At 41.9% G+C, this 20220-nt stretch overlaps 1 protein-coding gene across 8 annotated transcripts in view; it reads left to right on the top strand.

Moving 5' to 3' along the window:
- The window catches only part of rgs3a (regulator of G protein signaling 3a), a 288184-nt gene extending 269414 nt beyond the window's left edge, over positions 1-18770 (top strand). For 7 of the 8 annotated variants that reach the window (XM_034192752.1, XM_034192750.1, XM_034192751.1 and 4 more), the window contains 4 exons: positions 13172-13273; positions 15845-15906; positions 16646-16812; positions 16906-18770. In XM_034192752.1, coding sequence (XP_034048643.1) covers positions 13172-13273; positions 15845-15906; positions 16646-16812; positions 16906-17106 — 532 coding nt within the window. In that variant the 3' untranslated portion in view covers positions 17107-18770. Of the gene's footprint in view, positions 1-6919; positions 6939-13171; positions 13274-15844; positions 15907-16645; positions 16813-16905 lie in introns of those variants that run through there. The other variant, XM_034192757.1, reaches the window with a different exon arrangement.
- The last annotated feature ends 1450 nt before the right edge of the window (positions 18771-20220 follow it).

Genomic DNA, 20220 nt, shown 5'->3' with positions numbered 1-20220 from the left:
ATTTAACCAGGTTAGTCCCATTGAGATTGTGACCTCTTTTACGAGGGAGACCTGGACAATTATAAAGTTTCCAATTCACCTAAGCTGCATGTCTTGAATGTTGGAGGAAACCGGAGCACCCGGAGGAAACCCATGCAAACACGGGGAGAACATGCAAACTCCACACAGAAAGGCCACAGGTTGGAATCAAACCCATGACTTTCTTGCTGTGAGGGAACAGTGCTAACCACTAAGCCACTGTGCTGCCGTTATGTTATATAGTGTTACACAGCGGCATCTCCTGTATGCATTTTAGCAAAGTTACAGTATTTCAATGTTGGGGACCAATTGCAGTTGCATGTCTCTCTCCATGTATCTACTGTATTTCTACTTGTATAAGTCATAACAGTCAATACATGTTCTTTTTCAAGTTGATTTTATGTACTTATCAGTATAGTTTTAACCACTGCCACCAAAAATGGCCATCGGGTATTAAGAAGACTTTGCTTTTGTCCACCTGTCTGTCTGTGCTCCGCATAAGTTCAATCCTATTACTGCCAGAGTCTTCAAATTCACAGAGAACATTCTTGGGACATAGACCTAGGACAAGTTCAAAGATGGCTTAACCTTTTAAGAGGTTAAAAAGTCACATTCTGTTTCAGTCTGCTCTGTTTTTTTTTTTTTTTAGGGGCAGGGGTGACAGCCAATCAGAGTAGAGCGGCACCGTGACATCAGTGGCTGGTCTAGCTAGCTGCAATTTGTGTGCAAATATAACCTCTTTGTCATATATTATATAAAAGCTAGCGAGACATAAACACTTCTAAAACAGAAAACACTATTTTTTGAATGTGAAGTGATTTACAAGATATTTCACGGACGTTAGCATGGTGACATCACAGGCTGGTCTAGCTAGCTGCAAACTCTGTGTCATTTGTGTGCAAATATAACCTCTTTGTCATATATTATGTAAAAGCTACTGAGAAATAAACACTTCTAAAACTTAAAATGCTGTTTTTGTAACCTGATAATACACCTGGAGTGATTTACAAGACATTTCACCAATGTCAGCGTGCACACTAGCTTCCGCTAACTCAAAGCTAACTTCCGCACCTGTCAAAGGCTCATGTATGCACACACGCATGCCCTCCTGCAGACACTGCTAAAATGTAAATAAAATATTGTTCATGATTGATTGATTGATTAATAGAGGGGCTTTATTGAACATGTAGAAACTGTACATAAGACAATAGGAACTTAATAATTTATATATATATGTATATATATATATATATATATATATATATATATATATATATTAAACAACTGCAAATTATAAAGACAATGCTCATATGGCCGAGTCATCACTGTTCCTAATAGAAGATATGACACCAAAGAGCAGCTCTCCACTGTTTTCCACTTTCGGTTCTGAAGCAGAGCCTGTTTGACTTGAGATGCAGAAATATTGCCTTCTTGTAGAAAAAAAATACTTAATTTCCTTAGTTCTTGGGTAATTACATGAATCCATCATCATTTGAAATCCCACACGCTGTTTAGTGAGGAAAAACTACCGTATCTTTACAGGAAGTCTATTAAAAACTAACCCACTCCTTTTACTGGAAATCTCTTTACATGTCACTGCTGCTTTTTTTATCCATGTGATTAAGAACACCATTTTAACCCTAACCCTAATATTAATTCAGGGAGCTGTTGACCATGAGTATTCCCTGATTTGCCCATGCCACAAAACAAGCAAGAAGATTGAAGTGTGTACCTGTCTACTTGCCTTGAAGTTGGTTTTGTTCATCTCTGCTCAGTTTGTTTCATTTCTTTCCTACAACTCTTGGCAAAAATGATTGTAGCTGGATGAAGGTCCTGGGTCCTGATTAAAAAGATGTTCCTGCTAGCTTGGCTAACAGGGAATTCCCCTTTGGCTGACTGGCAGAGGAATGGTCTTTAGTGCGAGCCATCCGGGTTCGATCCCACCGCCGTCCCCGCCACGAAGGTTCTGCGGTCACAATGTGGCATCACGTACAGGATGTGGGTAGTCACAGAACATGTTTAAATGCACCTGTGACTTGACAAAGTCAAAAATGGTGGGGAGATATGTAGCGGGATGAAGGTCCCGGGTCCTTATTGAAAAAATGTTCCTGCTAGCTTGGCTAACACGGAATTCCCCTTTGGCTGACCTGGTAGAGGAATGGTCTTTAGTGGGAGCCATCCGGGTTCGATCCCACCGCCGTCCCGGCCACAAAGGTCCTGCGGTCACATGATGGAATCACTGCACACAGATGTCTACCTGAATTTGCTTTGTAGTAGATAAATCATTAACAGCTATGTCAGAACAATTTTTGCTTAATTGTTGAGTATTGTGCTTTTATGAAACATACCTTAAAAAAAAAACTAAACAAACAAAGCAAAAAAAAAAAAAAACATAATTAAATAAATAAATGCTAGGCTCTGGAGAGAAGGGGAATAAAAGTCAGTAGGAGCAAAACTGAATACATGTGTGTGAACAAGAGGGCACCCGGTAGAATAGTTTGGTTCCCATTAGTAGAGGTAGTTAAGGTAGATGAGTTTAAATACTTGGGGTCAACTATCCAAAGAGGAGGTTTGAGGCTGTGCTGAGGGAGGACAGGTGGTTAGTGTGACAGGAAAATGCTGAGGACAGGGAGAGATGGAAACTTGCTATGGCATCCCCTAGTGGGAGCAGCCAAAGTGTGACAATAAAGAAGAAGAATGTTTTCATGATTTAGCCGAGGAAAAAATGATGAAATCATTATCAGAGTGAAGGTTTCTTCCAGAAAAAAAGCCAGAGGGAGTTTTTTCTTCCCACTGTTGCCTACGTGCTTGCTCAGTGAGGCTGGTAAGGTTAGACTTTACCCTTGGGAAGCACCTTGGAGTGACTTGTATTATAATTTGGTGCTATATAATTAAATTGAATCGTGGAAGAAAAGAAAAAACAGGAGTTGAAATGTGCTTGTAGTGTACACGTTTAGCTTTAGTCGAAGGTGTAGTCCAGTAGTATTCAACTCGTTCCAGAAAGGGCCGAAAGGGTGCAGGTTTTCTCTGCAACCCCCCCCCACCCCCACCTGATGATTTCACTGATCAACTGATTCCATCTGCAGTAAGTGATGTCAGTCAGTTGAATCAGAGTTACTCCTGGTGTAGTCGAACAAAAATATGACATTGACCATTTAGGAATTACATCCATTTGTGTACATTGTCTGTCTATTTTCAGATCTTTTAATGCACAAATATTAGGATTATTTGTTGCCTCACAACCCAGGAACTGAAACAGACTCCAAATATGCGGCCGATATAAAAAAAAAACAATAACAGTTTATTGAAAGTGTGCAGATGATGTGAATGGGGTGAAGACACTGGAGGATGAGTTGCAGGGGCGGGAAGCCAGCAGAGCTGGTGGTGGCTGCGGACTCTAAAGGACAAAACACAATGAGCAAAACCAACGAATAATCCAAGACAGAGAGAAAAGCACAATATCAGAGGAATATGTGAGGCCAGGCCAGGCATCAGCCATGGCTTAAGTAGGACGCCGCTAATAAGCGAAGTGCATAACGCATCTGCGCATGCGTGAGTCAAACGGGGTCAAAAATTCCAGCTCCCAAACTCACACCGCTACCATTGAATTTCGTATACAGTAGCATTAGCGGACTGTAAAAGTTAAGGCTTACAGGGATTGTTTCAAAGGCTTTAAGCCTTAAGCGACGCATACAATAATGACAGGTGCGCACTGTGCTGTTTTCAAATGCTGGAACGGAATTTATAGGCTTGAAAGGTGGCTGAAAACACACGATTTCAAGGATCCGCTGAGTCCATACAGACGGAAAGAAGAAATGTGGTTGTAATTCTCCGTTCATTCTACACAATTTCCCCACAGAAAAGAAAGATCCAGACGGATGGAAAAGATGGACTAAAATTGTAAGTTTCTTGCACACATTTATTTTGTCAATATCCTGAAACCGGGCCGAATTATAATGTGGTTGATGGCGCCGTTTTCGTGCATCGGCTTATGACTGTAATGTCGCACCATGAATGACGTGGCGCGTAGTATTGTAATATTGACATGTTCTATAAACAAACTGCATGCATGCACATATCATTGTATGTCTGTCAAGTTATCAAAACAAACGTGACACCAAAGAGGTTATATGTGACACTCACCTTCCTTGTGGAGTAGCAATTTCTCATCTTGCTTAGCAAATATTCTGCAATATCCACAGTTTCAGACTCTGGACTTTGTCTAACCAGCCGTCAGTTGCCTTCAAGCGGTCAGAAATTTGTTTGTCTCCAACTCTTAACAAGGACTGGTCACTTTCGACAGCAGCTCTCTCTTCCTCCTTTGTCAGCACCAACTGTAGTTTCTGTAACGATGCAGCACACGCAAGCACAGCCAGCTCTTCTTTCCGTTTCTGTCTACTGCCATATGCAGTTCTGATTGTAACAGGCAATCTGCGGAGCTTACAAAAACACTTTCCAGAGGTTGAAATGGTCCAAATTATAGCACTCCTCGCTGTTTTCCGCCGTCTTTGAATGTGGATTGGTAGCCGAAAAATTTAGCGTACCCGTAATGCACGCCGCGGCCCGAGATGTGCACTTCGCTTATTGATGCAGGTGTGTCGCAGCCACAGGTGTTGATGATCAGCTCCACTGGCAGAGAAACACAGGAAAGAGGGGGAGACAACAAAAAAGAGCCAGACCAATTCCCCAGACCACAACATTATCACATGATCACTTTTATAGCCTGTTTTCATTGGAGAAATCAGAGGATGGACATGTGAAAGTTTCTCAGTCGGTGAGTATGTTTTGGTCAACATTTATACTAATCATTAACAAATACAAACAGTGTAGTACTGTATGGTGAACCTGCCTGGAGTCCTTCTCAAAAACTGAGTGACTGTACAAGATTGAGACAGATGTGGGAAGCCACCAAGACATGACAATTCAGAAGGAATTATAGCTTCTGTGACTGTGATTTGAACACATTTTTTGTGATGCCTCATCAGTTATAAAGTTTTATGGCAGTGTGGATTTTCTCAAAAAAAAAAAAAGATTTGCTCTCATCACCTGGTGGAGTCAGTGGTTGCAGAGAAAGCCTGCACCCTCTTGGCCCTTTCTGGAATGTCTTTGGACACCACTGGTTTAGATTGAATATAAAAAGAATTTGTCCAGCAATAGAGCTACTGTGTTATGGAATAGTTTGCCTTCGTATGTGGTTTCCTCACCAAGTATGAATACTTTTAAAAGAAACTATGATTTGTATTATGGTAACACCGCTAGGTTTTAATATATCCTTTTGTTGTTGTTATTATGATGTGTCAATATATACAAATTTGTATTCTTATTCTTATTAGCCACAACACAGATTTCATTGTCCCAGCTTGACTCACGTGTCACTTAACTGAGCAAAGCATCAACCTGGACCTTAGCTTCCTCACAGTGTTTCTCTGGCCTGTTGTGCATTTCTTTCTTTCTTTTTTTTTTTTTTGCACATTTTGCATCCCATTCTGTGGATCCAGCACAGCTGTTTTCCTAGGATTGTCCACATTATCACTGCCTCCCCCTCCACTGTCATATTTGCTTTGACCCAGTCCAGGTGTCCCGTTTCCTCAAGAAATACATCACTGCATGACTGCATGCCTTTTTTTTCCCCTCGCATCGTTGGCTTTTAAGATGTAAACCCATGTCCCCATAACGCACTTAAACTAGTGAACCTGAATAATGTCTTCAGATGTGAGCTTGTTGGCAGATAAAGTTAAGATTGCGCACCATGAACATGAAAAACGATACATATCCAGATACTTTCTTTTGCGAGAATGCAAGCAAAATGGACATGTGTGATTGGTTCACAACAAAGAAGCCTCGGACACCAATAGTTCAGCAGTTACGAGTTAGAATATGGCACCGACCATAACAGCGCACACTCAGTGCAGTCCATGATGATTTATTTATTTATTTAAGTTATGCCTTTTGACGATTATATAAACGCACAGTCAGGATATTGCAATAGGGCAGCGCAGTCTTGTTTGGGGGCGGGCGCTAAAGGGGTAAAATATGACGCATATGATGGAATTTCTCTACTTTCGGGGTACCAACCACTGCATTTTCAATGGGTTTTTGGACAAATTACATGCAAACAAAGTGAAAATGCAAAGAAAAAGTGACGATGTATTGGGAAAGTGGACATGTGTTGTGGTTTGTTTATGATCTGGAACACACATGTGTTGAGGCGGTTTTGCAGGCGAGAGAACGGAGCTACTTTGGTTAGCTGTGTAGGCTAACGACACAACATCTCCCACTCGCTTCGTCTTTTCTACTCCATTGGGAAGCAAAAAAAAATAAATAAAAAATACTTTTCGCGATTGCTTCAGTAATTGCAGCGGAAAACAAAACAGTACACCATTTATCCGTGTGAGGTTATGCTGTGTATATATTAAATGGAGGTCCCCATAAGTGGTCAAATCCCGCGATGTCATGGAGGGTTCAAACGAGACTACCGTTTTCTATTATGATTGCGATGCGATTAATTATGTAGCCCTAATAAGGAGCTAAAATGAAGGTTCCAGCTTTGAGGAATGTTAGTTGACAAGTTGAGGCAGAATCATTGACCAAGAGCCTTATATTGTTTACTCGAATGTCAACATTGCTCACCCATAAAACCTCTCCAGGCCCCAGTGGAAGGAATTTGTCTTCACAAAACTCTATCTGATGATTGGTTTATCTCAAGGTCCGCCTTCTCCAGACCCCCAAGATTATATAAAGGTCCGGCAGAGTCTCTCAGGGTTTAGAGGAATGTAATTGTCAAACAAATTCTTGGGGCTTGAACACCGGAGCTCTGACATATGCTTACATGCAGTCATACTTCCACATACAGCGAGTGACGCTGCCTACATGCTCGTGCCCATGTTTCACGTTATGGTTGACTTGAAGTACCTTGAAAGGTAAGAGCAACACTGTGCATTTTTATGATGTTGATGTGTGGGAGTTGATCTACAGTTAGATGTTTGCTGTCAAGAAAGGAAGAGTGGAGCCGTTTTGCATCTAAAAGGGATTCCCAAGCGGTTCCCAAGATAGCAGGAAGTGTTCTGACCTCTACGTGGATCTCATTTGTCAGTCGCAGCGAGGGAGCGTCTCCTGTGAGGCTGACATGCTTAGGCTATTTTGAAGAAAAGAGCTTTAACTTCTAACTTGAGGCTGCCCCTTTTTCTTATTATACGCAGCCTGGATTTCAGGGATAGCATTGCTCATGTGGTCTGTCACTGGCAAGGTGAGTTTGTTTGGAAATAGCACTCTTTTTTTGTCTTCATTGAGGGAGAGTGTAATGGTGTTACATATAAATGTGGCTAAGATTTAGGACAATTCCTTTTTGGCCTTCTAGGAATATTGCAGCATGACTTTCGTTATGTGGTACTCTGTGTATTCAGAGACCAGTTTGCCCATTTTTATTCATATTCTTTATGGGTTTCATGAACAAGGCTTTGTGTTTTTCTGTGTTGCATGTCACCAGGTGAGGGTTGGAATTCCTACACTGGAGAATACCTGAAACATGTTTGTAGACAAGCTGATAGCTTTGCAGGAGAACAAAGGTTTAAGTCTTTAGGGTCCCGGGGTTACCTGTCTTACTATATGGTTGTGAGACTTGACTTTGAAGATGACAAATGGATGTCTTTGGTACTAGGTTTCTAAAGAGGATCTTTGGATGCCATTGGAATGACTTTGCGTCCATTTATTTATTCATTAATTTTCTATACCCGCCGACTGCATCATCTATACCCGCTTTAAAGACATGCAGGTTAGGTGAATTGGAAACTATAATTGCCCAGGTCTCCCTTGCAAAAGAGGTCTCAATCTCCGGGGGACTAACCTGGTTAATAAAGGTTAAATTAAATTAAAACTCCAATCAAAGGTCATGGAGTTGCTGGAGCCTATCCCAACAGTCATAGTGCTCAAGGCAGGGTACACCCTGGACAGGACACCAGTCTATCATATAGCCAACTATAGACCACATATAGACAAACACATATAGACAAAACACGCACACCTACGGTCAATTTAAAGTTCCCATTTCACCTACTCTGCATGTCTTTGGAAGTGGGAGGAAGACAGAGCATCTAGAGGAAACACCACTGTGTAAATGGTTATATTGGAAGACTCAATGTTGGCTACAGTATTTTGACAGTGTTGCTTATTTCTGTTGGCAAGTACTTCAGTGTTGAGGACCCAGCAACTGGAAAAAGACCACATGTCACATGGCTGAGGCAGACCGATGGTTATTTTCAGGAGTTTTGGATGGTTCATTTGTCTGTTGGGTGGTTGCCATCAAGGACCTGAGACAGTTTCATAGTGTCATAGATGAAGTGACGTGCAGCACCAGCACATACACTCAGAAGGAACCTGGCCATCCGCGTAAGATCAGTGGTCTGGTCAGATCAGAGATCCTGCATCCACCACATAATGGAATGACAAGCAGTCTGAGATCAGTAATTTGTTTCAAATGGGGACAAATTTTTAAGTGTTTCTGAAGGATTTATTTACTACCTACTGGCCTCAAAAATCTCATTTCACTTTCGATTTAGAATGAATGCTGGTTGAATCTATTCCCTGTGCTGTAGCTCTCTACAGGGATGCTGAGAGTACGCATGTGGTCTTACAAAGAAGACCACAGTGGCCATTTTCTGTACTTTTAATGATTTATTTTGTAAATATGATCCAAAACGCTCATCACTTGCTGTGCACTCCACGCAGTACTCCTCTAGTTATCTGTATGTTCTCTATGTTTTTGGATGCTTGTTGTATTTGTACTCAGTGGATGTACCAGCAAAAAAAGTACAGAACAAACTTCCACGAAGACCTCTTGTGTGTTTATGCAGAGGACCCAAATGTTAACATGCGCAACAGCTATACTGACACAACCTTTGACCTGCTGTGCGCAAACAGACCCACGCTGCATAGTTTGTTGTGTCATTTATTTTCTCCATAAGTCCACCAGCAAACGCTTAAACAGACTCTCCCCGTTTGCTGTTTTGATTCCTGTTCTGTTCTTAATCCCAGAACTCCAGTTCTAGGGATTGTGACACCTTTCTGGTGTGCCACAAAGAGCCACATGAAGCACATAGAAAAGTGGTGTGTAGTATTTGCCCCTTGCTTTTTGGGTGCACACTACTCTGCAGTATATCTGTCTGCAGCTCATCCACATGCACCCACGGAGCTTTTCCCCGAGAGTGTGGCCTACTTTTGGAACACCAGGAATAGCCAGCGGGGTGCTATTAGTACATCTAATATAAGCCAAGCAAAGTGGGAATAAAGAGTGTGGAAACCTGCAGATAATTGCACAGCTAAAGACCTCTCAAACAACTAGATAAAGCTCCGGCTCTTTGCATTTTGACCGACTAGCTCACATGGACATTTATAAATAGTCTGCTAAAAGTTCTGCATGGCAGCACGTTCGCTCACAGACCATGCTGATTTTATAATCCTCTCCAAAGCTTGCGGAGCCTAAGAACAGATTGGTGGAAGCATCTGGTTTATTGTGGGTTATAGATCAAGCGGAGTGTGACATTCTGTTAATAGTATTGGTGCTTGAGAGATATTGCTAAGCAGGTAAAGTGCTTTAGTAAAGAAGATAAAGAATAAGTGTGATCATATTTCTGTGCACTGAGCTCTTAGTAATGTTTCAGACATTGCCTATGAATATCAACAAATGGCATACTGACCATAGGTCCACAGCTAACCCAGTCAGTGCCAAATAACATTTATCATCCAGTCTCCGTATGTCACGGCTGACACAAATGTATGACGACCTTCCCAGAACGGCTGCGATAACGACTTGTCTGGTCATAAGAGTGACAAAATAAATGTTCACGCTGGTGGTTTATTTTCCATCTCTATGGTGCAGACAGTTTAATTTCAGCATAAATCAGATAAAGCATGTGATGATGTTCGAGGGTCAGCTGAAACATTCTGTCTCCTACGTGATTATTTCAACAACAAGCAAGATACTCACATGAATCACATACTGTAACTGCTTAAAGCTTGGAATGTTCTCTATCAGGCAGTGTCATTACTTTTCCACATACTTACCTTCCCTTTCCACATACATAAGAATGACATTCCTCGGACATGTTTTTTTGCATCCCATCGGTGAAAAGATCGCGTGTCTTCTCTCTGTACCAGTGATGCACAGTTGCTTGCACCTCTGCGTTATTAGTGTAACAGTTCCCCTTCACCTGTTCTTGTAGCTTGGGGGAAAAAGAAAAAGTCAGATGGCGCGAGAGCCTGACTGTACAACGGGTGTGGTAGAGCCGCTGCAATGCATCCTGTGTTTGTCGACTACATATATATATATATATATATATATATATATATATATATATATAATATTATATTATACAAATAATGGATGGTAAGGAGTCCAACATAGAGAAATATTGGATGAAGAAAAGTTATATTGGACAAGGTGTAGCGTTATGTTCTCCACCCCCCTCCCAAATTAAGCAAACAACAAAGAGTCAAGTAAATTAGATCAATTTATTTTGTTGTGAACAGCATATGATTGATTCTGATGCAATAAATGCTTCTAAAACGTCAGTAGCGTGCTTTTCTACCTTCTTAGTGTTTTTGGCATCCTTGGAGTTCAATATTTCCACCAGTTCCTCCTCTGTGAACTCAGCAGACCTTGCTGGCAGATGATTTTCTGCTGTTGTTGACATGTTTGTTGCCATTTTTTCAACCAGCATCTGTCAGCTAGTTCCTGACCTTCGTATGCCGCGCTCTGATTGGCTAGCTGTTGGCAGTAAGCTCTAACGCTATTGGTCAGTGGGAACCGATCCAATATAACTTTTGGTCCATGCCTTTTTGGATCCTTTTGGATACAACATAACTTTCTGGTGCCAAGCATGCCAAAATACAGGTAAATGATGGACAGAAAGGCTAATCTGTGATTGGCTATTGCAATCTGAGTGGAGAACATATATAGATAGATAGATAGATATGGCCTTGTATGTATATTGTCAGGCCAACAGAATATTTCCAATCCTTATTAAAGCCTACGTGTGCTAAGCACAGTCCAAATATAGCACAGTCTAATGAATGATGTTACAAGTGGATTTAATAGCTCAAGTGTTTTAAATTTGCTTCCTAATGTCCTTTAGTAGGTTGTTTCAGTGCAACAGATGCCTGGTTTGCTTCTGTCTCTGGTTAAACACTGTTTCATACAGGACACATATTCTGATTGGAGAAAAAGTTGGATTAAAGGGATGGAATTCATTACAGTGGCGGGGGGTTCTTTGACATACAGTATATTCATTTTCTTTCTAAATCACACATTTGGCAGTTGGCATTCCTCAAGATCATGAACACTTCTCTGCTGCAGATAATATAATCTACATAAAACATATTGGGATTAATGCTCCCACAAAAGTCAAGCTTTTGGATTTATATGCGTTATTCAGTGCTGCAAGTTATGGAGTTGGATCTGCCCTTACAGCTACAGTTTGTTGGATTTAGGAGTGTTTATTAGTAGACTTGGAATGTCGCATCCATAACCATCTGTTTATTGGTGTGTAATTATCTACAACAGGGACTCAGTGTGTTTTCAGAAGTTCCATGTAATGTGGAGTTGCGTCAGGAAGGGCATCCGGCGTAAAACCTGTGCCAATTCAACATGCAGATCCACCTTGGATTTGCTGTGGCGACCCCGAGTGCAAACAAGGGAGCAGCCAAAGGGACTTACTTTAGAACGAGCCTCATGGAGGCCGCCATGTTGCACCACCACATTGATAAAGTAGCCCAAAGATGACGCGCTTATGTTGCCTTGATGGCCAGAAGACTGAAGGGAAAAGAAGCAAAATCTGTGGTTGCTCCCTTGTACACTGTGCGCTGGTTAGGTAGTGCAGGCTAACAGGTTTGAGACTGACACGCCTCATTTTTGTGAGATGAAGGATCATATGTACTGACGATCACAAGAGAAGGCAAGGGAGCATAAATCCCCATCACCAAAGAAGCAAAAATATAAAAGTAAACAAAGTCAGAAGTGGTGATGGCAAAATGCAATGCACAATCTCGCCACTAGATGACACTAAACTTTACATACTGTAGCTTTAACTGGCCTGGCCCAGGCTGTAACATTGAGTGCACTGGTGGAGACAAACTTTTTTTTTTTGTTTTTCACACTGTGCAGAGCTGAGGTGCAAATGGCCTTGTTAGACTGTTTGTCTGGATGTGATCACTGCTCCTGTGCTAATCTGTGTTCATCTGCACTTCTTCTCCCTCATCTGTGATCGTTGTCTATTACGGGAAGTTTCTTAATTTGCGGTGGACGCGCTCTCCCATGGGGCCTCGGGCAGCTTGCAGTGATTAGACGGTGCACACTCCACCGTGCCGAACTATTAGCGTGCCAGCTAATCCACAGTGGAAATTAAAGGAAGGGCCTCATGAAATGGGTGTCGAGCGAGGTCATATCCCATGGAGGCTGCACGTGCTCCGAGTTGGGGAAAAGCCAGGACATGCGCCATGGGATTATGGAAATGTGGAGAGTTCTTGAGCCTTTTGGGGGATGTTGGTACGTTACTATGTCTGGGACGTAAGATAAGACGGTGGATGTGCAGAGGGGGTCAGTTTGTTAGATGGCTGGAGAAAGGTGAGCTCGGCGTGCAGAGGGTGGGGCTGTCAGTCAGTGAGGACGTCTTTGGAGGAGCGAGGAGGTCGCTGTGCCCTCTCGCCTCAGCCCGGGGTCGCCTCCCTCTTCCAAAAACCCCTGCAGGCTCAAGGAGAATGGCGTAATGAAAGTCCATCTCTCTCTCCGTTCTTTCTCTCCCGCACTCGCTCACTCACCGTCCAGGACCCGAGCAGGGACGCAGCTGCACCACCGACTGTGACAGCTTTAGACTGACACTGATGCCAAGGAAGGAAGGAATCCAGAAAAATGTACACTCATTTCTTATTTTGTTTCCTACCTTAGTGGGTTTCAATTTCACGCGGATTGGATTTATAGTGGCGATTTCCTGTGTGTCGGATTGTTTACATTTTGGATTTTGTCCTGGACACTCAACACTCTTTCTTCCTGCTTCCTCCCCCAACCTCCTCCTTCACCCATTCCAACTCCCCTGCATTCATAAATCTTGCTCTCCATCCTCCTTTCTTTTCCTGCCCTTTTCTCTCTCTCTTTTCCACTCAGGGCTAAAGACATGAAAAACCGGCTGGCCTTCCTGCGGAGGAGGAACGAATCCCCAGGAAGTAACGCAGCCGGCAAGTTAGACAAAACCATGAAGTCAGTCAAGTAAGTGGCCACTTCCTGAGATGATGCTGTGCGGTGACCTCTGTCTGGGAACGCAGACGTGTGCAGTGGGAGTGTGCGTGTAACATGTGGCATCCACAAACTGAACAAAGGAATATGTAAGATGTTGCATCAGGCTGAAAAGGAGGAAACAGGAGGTGCATGTTTTTCAATTCATCTGGAATTCTTGCTGTTCTTGGTCTGATTAAGTCACTCAGGTAGACCAGATTTCTAATTTTAGCCCTTATGGGGCCACAACATGTATAACACTGCATTACTTATAAATACAAATAGTAGTAATGTGTGCGTATTAATGATGAAGTGATTTCTACTGTGAACTGTGATAACTTGTTCACAAAACATAGAAGATACTTGATACTGACACCATAGGTACTCCATGGGAAGAGATGAGCTGATTAGGTTTTAGGGTTATTTTGTACATATATTTACACATTATGAGCGTGAAGAGATTTTTTTTTTGTGAAGTAGATTTCATTTTTGTTCAGTGAGTGTCTTCACGTAGTAACAAGGAATATGTGAGGTTTTTCTTTTTGTTGTTTGTTATTTTATTATGAGAACAATAACTCACAATACATAGTAGACACCTGATAGAATAAATGAGCTGGGGTTTTTTTTGGTGTTCATATTTGCATATTAATGAGACTGAAGTGATTTATTTATTATGCACAATAACAAAATGTAGTTCATACTTGACACTTACATCATAAGTATCCTTTAGGAAGCAATAAGATTATTCAGTTTTTTCATTTTAGGGTTATTTTTGCATATATTTGCATGTTAATGGGGATGACGTCTTTTTGACAAGATAACTAATTAACAATATATAGTAGACACTTGATGCTTACACCATAAGTACCCCATGGGAAGAGATGTGCTCATTTGATTTTAGGGTTGTTTTGTGCGCATATTTCCATGTTAGTGTATAGATGAAGTAATGTTTTTGTGAATAATATAACTAATTAACAATGTATAATAAACACTTGATACTTACACCATATGTATCATCTGGGCAGTAGATGCACGAGGGTATTTTGCATATTAATGAAGATACTGTTTGGAGCATTACTCACAAATTCTTCATGATTTATGTTCAGAAAAGGCATATTTACAGTGACACAAATAGGATGACATATAAATCTCTTCATTCAGGTACAATGCAGGTGAACTAACCATATGTAGATGATACTTGACACTTATACCATGAGTACACTTTAGGAATGACATTTGGTGTCATTGCTAATGATAAATAAACCAACTGACTGATGAAGCAATGAGATTATTCAATTTTAGGGTTGTTTCGTGTGTACATTTGCACGTTAATGAGGATAAAGTAGTTTTTTTTAACAAGATAAATTAGTAAAGCATAATAGACCCTGGTTATTATACATTGTATAATAACCCTTGGGGAGTAGATGAGTTGAGTAGATTTTAAGTTACTTTGGTACATACATTTGCATATTAATGAAGACTGTTTGGTGCAATACTCACAAATGCTTCATGATTTATGTTCAGAAAAGGCATATTTACAGTGACACCAATAGGACGACATAAATCTGCTCATTCAGGTACAAAGTTCATTTTTATGTAAACAGATATAACTCACAGACGCCTGATAAGGGACTTCACCTATGACATATTTGGGGGTTGAGCTGGAGTTTGTGGTAGAGGTATCAGAGAGGAGGATGTTGAGGAAACTGCGCAGCATCTTGGACAACACCTGCCACCCGCTGCATGCCACACTGACGTCCTCTCAGAGCACCATCAGTCATAGACTGAGACCACTAAGGTGAACCACAGAATGCCACAGGAGGTCTTTCCTACCTGTGGCAATCGGACTGTATTATTCCTCCCCTTTTCTGCAGAATGAATACATAATGAACAGAGTTATTCAGTTATTCAGTGACTCAGAATTATGTGCAGTATTGTCGAACACCTTGTGTAAATGTCTTCTAGTCATTTCACATAAAAAAAACAAACAAACAAGCAAAAAACATTGTTCGCTGTTTACTGTTTGGTACTCTGGCAAAATAATTTCCTTTGGGATAAATAAAATTGATCTTATTTGTATACACAATTTTCTACGCTGCCAAAAAACTCAGCGTGTTGAAGTAAAATCAACATTGAGTTTATTTGCAGTTGGAAAATCTGTGCCAAAGGATCAGATAAGTGTGTAGTGAAGTGAAAGAGCTGAAGCAGCAGGGGTGAGAGACAGCAGGGGGCAGATGGACACTGATGGGGGAGGAGCTCGTCTTAACAGACAATGCTCCGCCATTGGCTGCCTAAGGTGCTGACTCCTCCCTCCTTTTCAAATATAAAAGCCAGCCTCCCCCCTCCCAGACCAGAAACAAACAGAGTGGAGATTCATTCAGAAGCTCATCAGGCAGAACTGAACGCGAGAGGAAGACCATCAGACTCTGACTGGAGCGGAAGCAGAGGAATAGCACACTGCCACACGTTTTGAACTTCCATAGACGACGCTCTGCTGATGGGTCACACAATGAGAAACCTGGCTGAGATGGGCTTACTGAAGAACCGCTCTGCTTTTATCTGCAGGCCCACCCCAGAGGAGGCGCTCAAATGGGGGGATTCACTCGACAAACTGCTGGCACACAAATGTAAGTCCCCTTAATCTCCTTTATTGTTCTTGCTTCTTCATGCACACACGCAGGTGAGCCACGGTGCATCCTGGACAAGACAGGAAATCTGCATTTACTGATTATGTGCCAGATTATGCGCGTACGAGCATGCTGTAGCAAGTTTCTATAGACGGGGGCTGCAGGCGAGCTGCAGGTGTGCTGCTATTCTTGGTTCACAAGAAGCCGAAAACTGAAAAGACAAAGTCAGTTCTGCAGCTGTTCCTCATTTAGCAGTTTTTCCCCTCCTTCACTCCCGCTCCAGTGGAATGAGGTGAAAGACTGCTGCTTGCTTATCAGCACTGATGATTCATGGGAACGGAAAGGTGCAGAGGAGAGCTATGGGTGGGACGCTGCTTCCTGCTATTCTTCGTCCTTCCTCAAACCGTTAACTGAGCTCAGCACTTGAAAAGTCCAAGGCACCAGAAATAGGCCAGGAAGCGGCATCGACCCGCTGAGACAGACGAGTCTTTGTTCACTCATGTCACGCGTAGATGCTCGCCGCAGAGTGATTGGGTCAGTGCGCTGATGTCACTCACAGGATCTGACTCTGCGCTCCGGCGTCCAGGTTTTGATGTTTTCAATGTATTCCATCCACATGACTCAAAACGTTTTCACGCAGCTATTTCAGGCACCGCAAAGGAGCGCTTCATCAGCGAGGTTGCCATGGCACCCTAGTAAACTCCCCCCTGTTGTTTATTCTGTGTGTGTTGGCCCTCAGATGGTCTGGCAGCTTTCAGAGCTTTCCTGCGCACCGAGTTCAGCGAGGAGAACCTGGAGTTCTGGCTGGCATGCGAGGAATACAAGAAGATCAAGTCGCAGTCCAAGATGGCATCCAAAGCCAAGAAAATCTTTGCAGAATACATCGCGATCCAGTCGTGCAAAGAGGTGGGTGTTTTTTTTTTCTTTGCGAATTTTCATTTGCAAATAAATAAATGTGACCTTGTATTCTCTGACATGTTCTTTTCCTCTGCGGTGCAGGTCAACCTGGATTCTTACACCAGGGATCACACCAAGGACAACCTGCAGAACGTCACGCGCTCCTGCTTCGACCTCGCGCAGAGGCGGATATATGGGCTGATGGAGAAAGACTCATATGCCCGCTTCCTCCGCTCAGAACTCTACCTGGACTTGATCAACCAAAAAAAAGCCAGTTCCACTCCGACTTCGACTACATCGTAGTCACCAGACCACGCAACGGAGAAATAACAAAAAAATGAACAGAAATTTCCAATGATGAGACGATGACAAAAAGAGGAGAAAAGGGGCGGGCTTGGAGGAAAAGTTGACATCCTTTGTCTCCTTTTTTAAAATTTTTGGTGCGTCTGTCGTATTTGTTGTTAATGTGTGAGAGGCACTGCAGCAGAATGTAGTTCGTGCCAGGTGGATGGGTGAATGGATGAACTGATGAATGAATGGATTAAAAACTCTGGAGCAGGACTTTTCCTGATCACCTTTTTTTTTTTTAAACATGTTTATGTACATTTTATGCGGTGTCAAACCCGCAGACATGAAGACAGTCCGGTACTGTTTTATCACTTTTTTGTTTCCCTAATCCCCTTCAGTTTCTCCTTATGTCTGAAGCCACACCCCCAAGCTGTTGGTACGACACGTGTTTATCACGTGTCTGTCACGTTCTGTACGACGGAGGCCTAAAAAGAAAAAAAAAAAGGCCCACATTCAAGATGACGTCCATCAGACAGAATGAAAACTCTGACTGTGGCTTCCTTCTCCACATGCATGCCACATCCTCTCAGCACTTCGGTCTTTCCACTCGATTCGGCTCCTCTGCAGGCTGTGAGCACCGACAAAGGCAGGAGGAACAGACACGGACTGACGTGAGGGAATGCAGATGTCCTCGCATTAAAAAAAATGACTGCTTGCATCGCCTGTTTACAGCACGGAAGAGAGTCGAGACAGAAAACCCATCCTCAGCACCAAACTGCGTTTCCTTTAATTCCGTAGCTCATTGTGGATCAAACAAGGAAGCATTCTCAGGACTTTGGTGGGACGGGTTCCAGCTCAGTTTCTACATGTTCTGTTCTGTTTTATATGCTTTAGGGTTCAAACGTGCACTCCTTAGTTCTGCTGAACAAACCACAACAGGTTTCATAAATTAAAGAAAAGAAAAAAAACCATGTTGTGCAGATGTTAGTTATTTAGTTGCTGGAAGCTTGGTCAACCCTCACCTCCTCCGTAGCGCTCGGCTTAAAGCTCCTGCTTTCCTCTTAAAACACCAAACAGGTCCAGTGCTGTACTGAACTTTAAGTGCAATATACTTTTTTTTTTTGTTATTATGTTGTTTTTCATTTATTTTAATACTTTTTATTGGAAGACGAACAGCTTGAGCTCTGTATTACCTTTATTTGTTAAGAGACATCACAATAAACGTAGAGCTATAAGGTTGATTTGCAGAATAAACTTTGAAGAAGCCGTAAATAGTTTAATGAATTGTAAGTGAACTAACTGCATTTTACCCCGGCAGCAGGCCGCCGGGTGGGTGTCTTACGGTTGTAAATATAATTCTTTAAGAAAAGTATGTGACAACACATTAAAAAAAAAAGCAGTAGCGATGTTGCTGGTGATGAATGTGGGAGCCGGCTGTATTTATGTAAATATGTGAGCGACTAAGAGCTATAAGAGGACATGTGTTGCTGAAGCAGAGGAGACACATTCTGTTGTCTTTCCTGGTCATACACTGCTTGTAAGGAGTTTTCGGAAATGCATTTTATCATTCTCACTGTTTACAATTCAAAATGCATCTCCTGTGATAGCAAGTGAAAACAGTAGAGTACATTTGGTGTCATTGCTAATGATAAATAAACCAACTGACTGATGAAATAAAACGTCTCTGGAATTTTCTTGTCATAATGGTTATCATCATGTTGGCATTGCACACATTAAAATCATGGTCCTTCTTACTTGTAATTGTTAGTGTTACGATACATTTCCCATATTGATGCTTGAAAGAATATAATTATAGAAACTCTTCGAATGGGCTATACCATTTCTTAACCTTCACTGAATGTCTCGTTTCCATCCCTCACTCCTATCACGGCAATGGCGCATTTAAGTCCAAGCCAAGAATAGAATAGTTTTTATTGTCATTGTTTGGGGGTGTACAACAAAATAGGTTGAGGTATGTAGATATCTAGCTTGTTTAATCTATATACTAAGAGGAAACTGTATGTGTATATGTCCCTGTCCTGTCCAAATGACACATCGGAATTGAGCCAAACTAGGCACACGTATACATTGACATATGGGGAGTGACGTGCTCAGCGCTTGTTCTGTCTCAGGAAACTGTCGTATTTTCACATTGGCCGAACCATGTTAACACTATTTTATCATGCTTTTATTGAATCTGTTTTAGCTTTTTCTTTGGTGGCATGGTTTGGCAGTTTGACATTGAAGAATAGGAACAGACTGAGTCAGATCATTAAATGGTCCAGTCGGTTGATTGGTGAATCGCAGCTGAGTTTAGAGTCCCTGTACACTAAACAATTACAGTGGATAACCAACTGCATTATAGTTGATGACTCCCACCCCCTGGCTAATGAATTTCAGCTTCTACCTTCTGGCCGTAGGTGTAGAGTCCCAAGGTGTAGAACAAAACGCTACAGGAGTAGTTTTGTCCCAGCAGTAATTGTGCAACTGAACAAATCTTAGTAGGTTTGCATATGCTTATATTTAGATATTTATATACTTATTTATTTATTTGCCCTTTGCACACTAGTTTTAAGCTGACCATCTTTTTAGTGGTTTTAAGGTTGTGAGTCCTTGGTGGTGTTTGTTAACTTGTTTTGTGTATGTTCTTTGTTAGTATTTTTAGTGTTTTTTATTGTTGTTGTGTTGACTAACATGGACGCCTTTTTTCTGTTTTCTGTTTGCTGCAAGCCAAATCTACCTACGGGTACAAATAAAGTTACCTGAACCTGAACCTGAACCTGACGTAGACTATTGAGCACTGTGATAGTCTTAACAGTAGTAGTAGCAGCAGCAGTACATAAGGGGAGTGACACCTTTGTGCTGCAGAATTGAGCCAAACCTGGCACACATGGCCTTTTATTGTGGGCAGTCTAATGCACACCTGTGCACTAATCATGGTGTCTAATCAGCATCTTGATATGGCACACCTGTGAGGTGGGATGGATTATCTCAGCAAAGGAGAAGTGCTCACTATCACAGATTTAGACTGGTTTGTGAACAATATTTGAGGGAAATGGTGATATTGTGTATGTGGAAAAAGTTTTAGATCTTTGAGTTCATCTCATACAAAATGGGAGCAAAACCAAA

Source organism: Thalassophryne amazonica, chromosome 17, assembly GCF_902500255.1.
Source record: "Thalassophryne amazonica chromosome 17, fThaAma1.1, whole genome shotgun sequence".
Lineage (NCBI taxonomy): Eukaryota > Metazoa > Chordata > Actinopteri > Batrachoidiformes > Batrachoididae > Thalassophryne > Thalassophryne amazonica.
The sequence above is the reverse complement of the archived record's forward strand: the minus strand, read 5'-3'. Positions and strand labels throughout refer to the sequence as shown.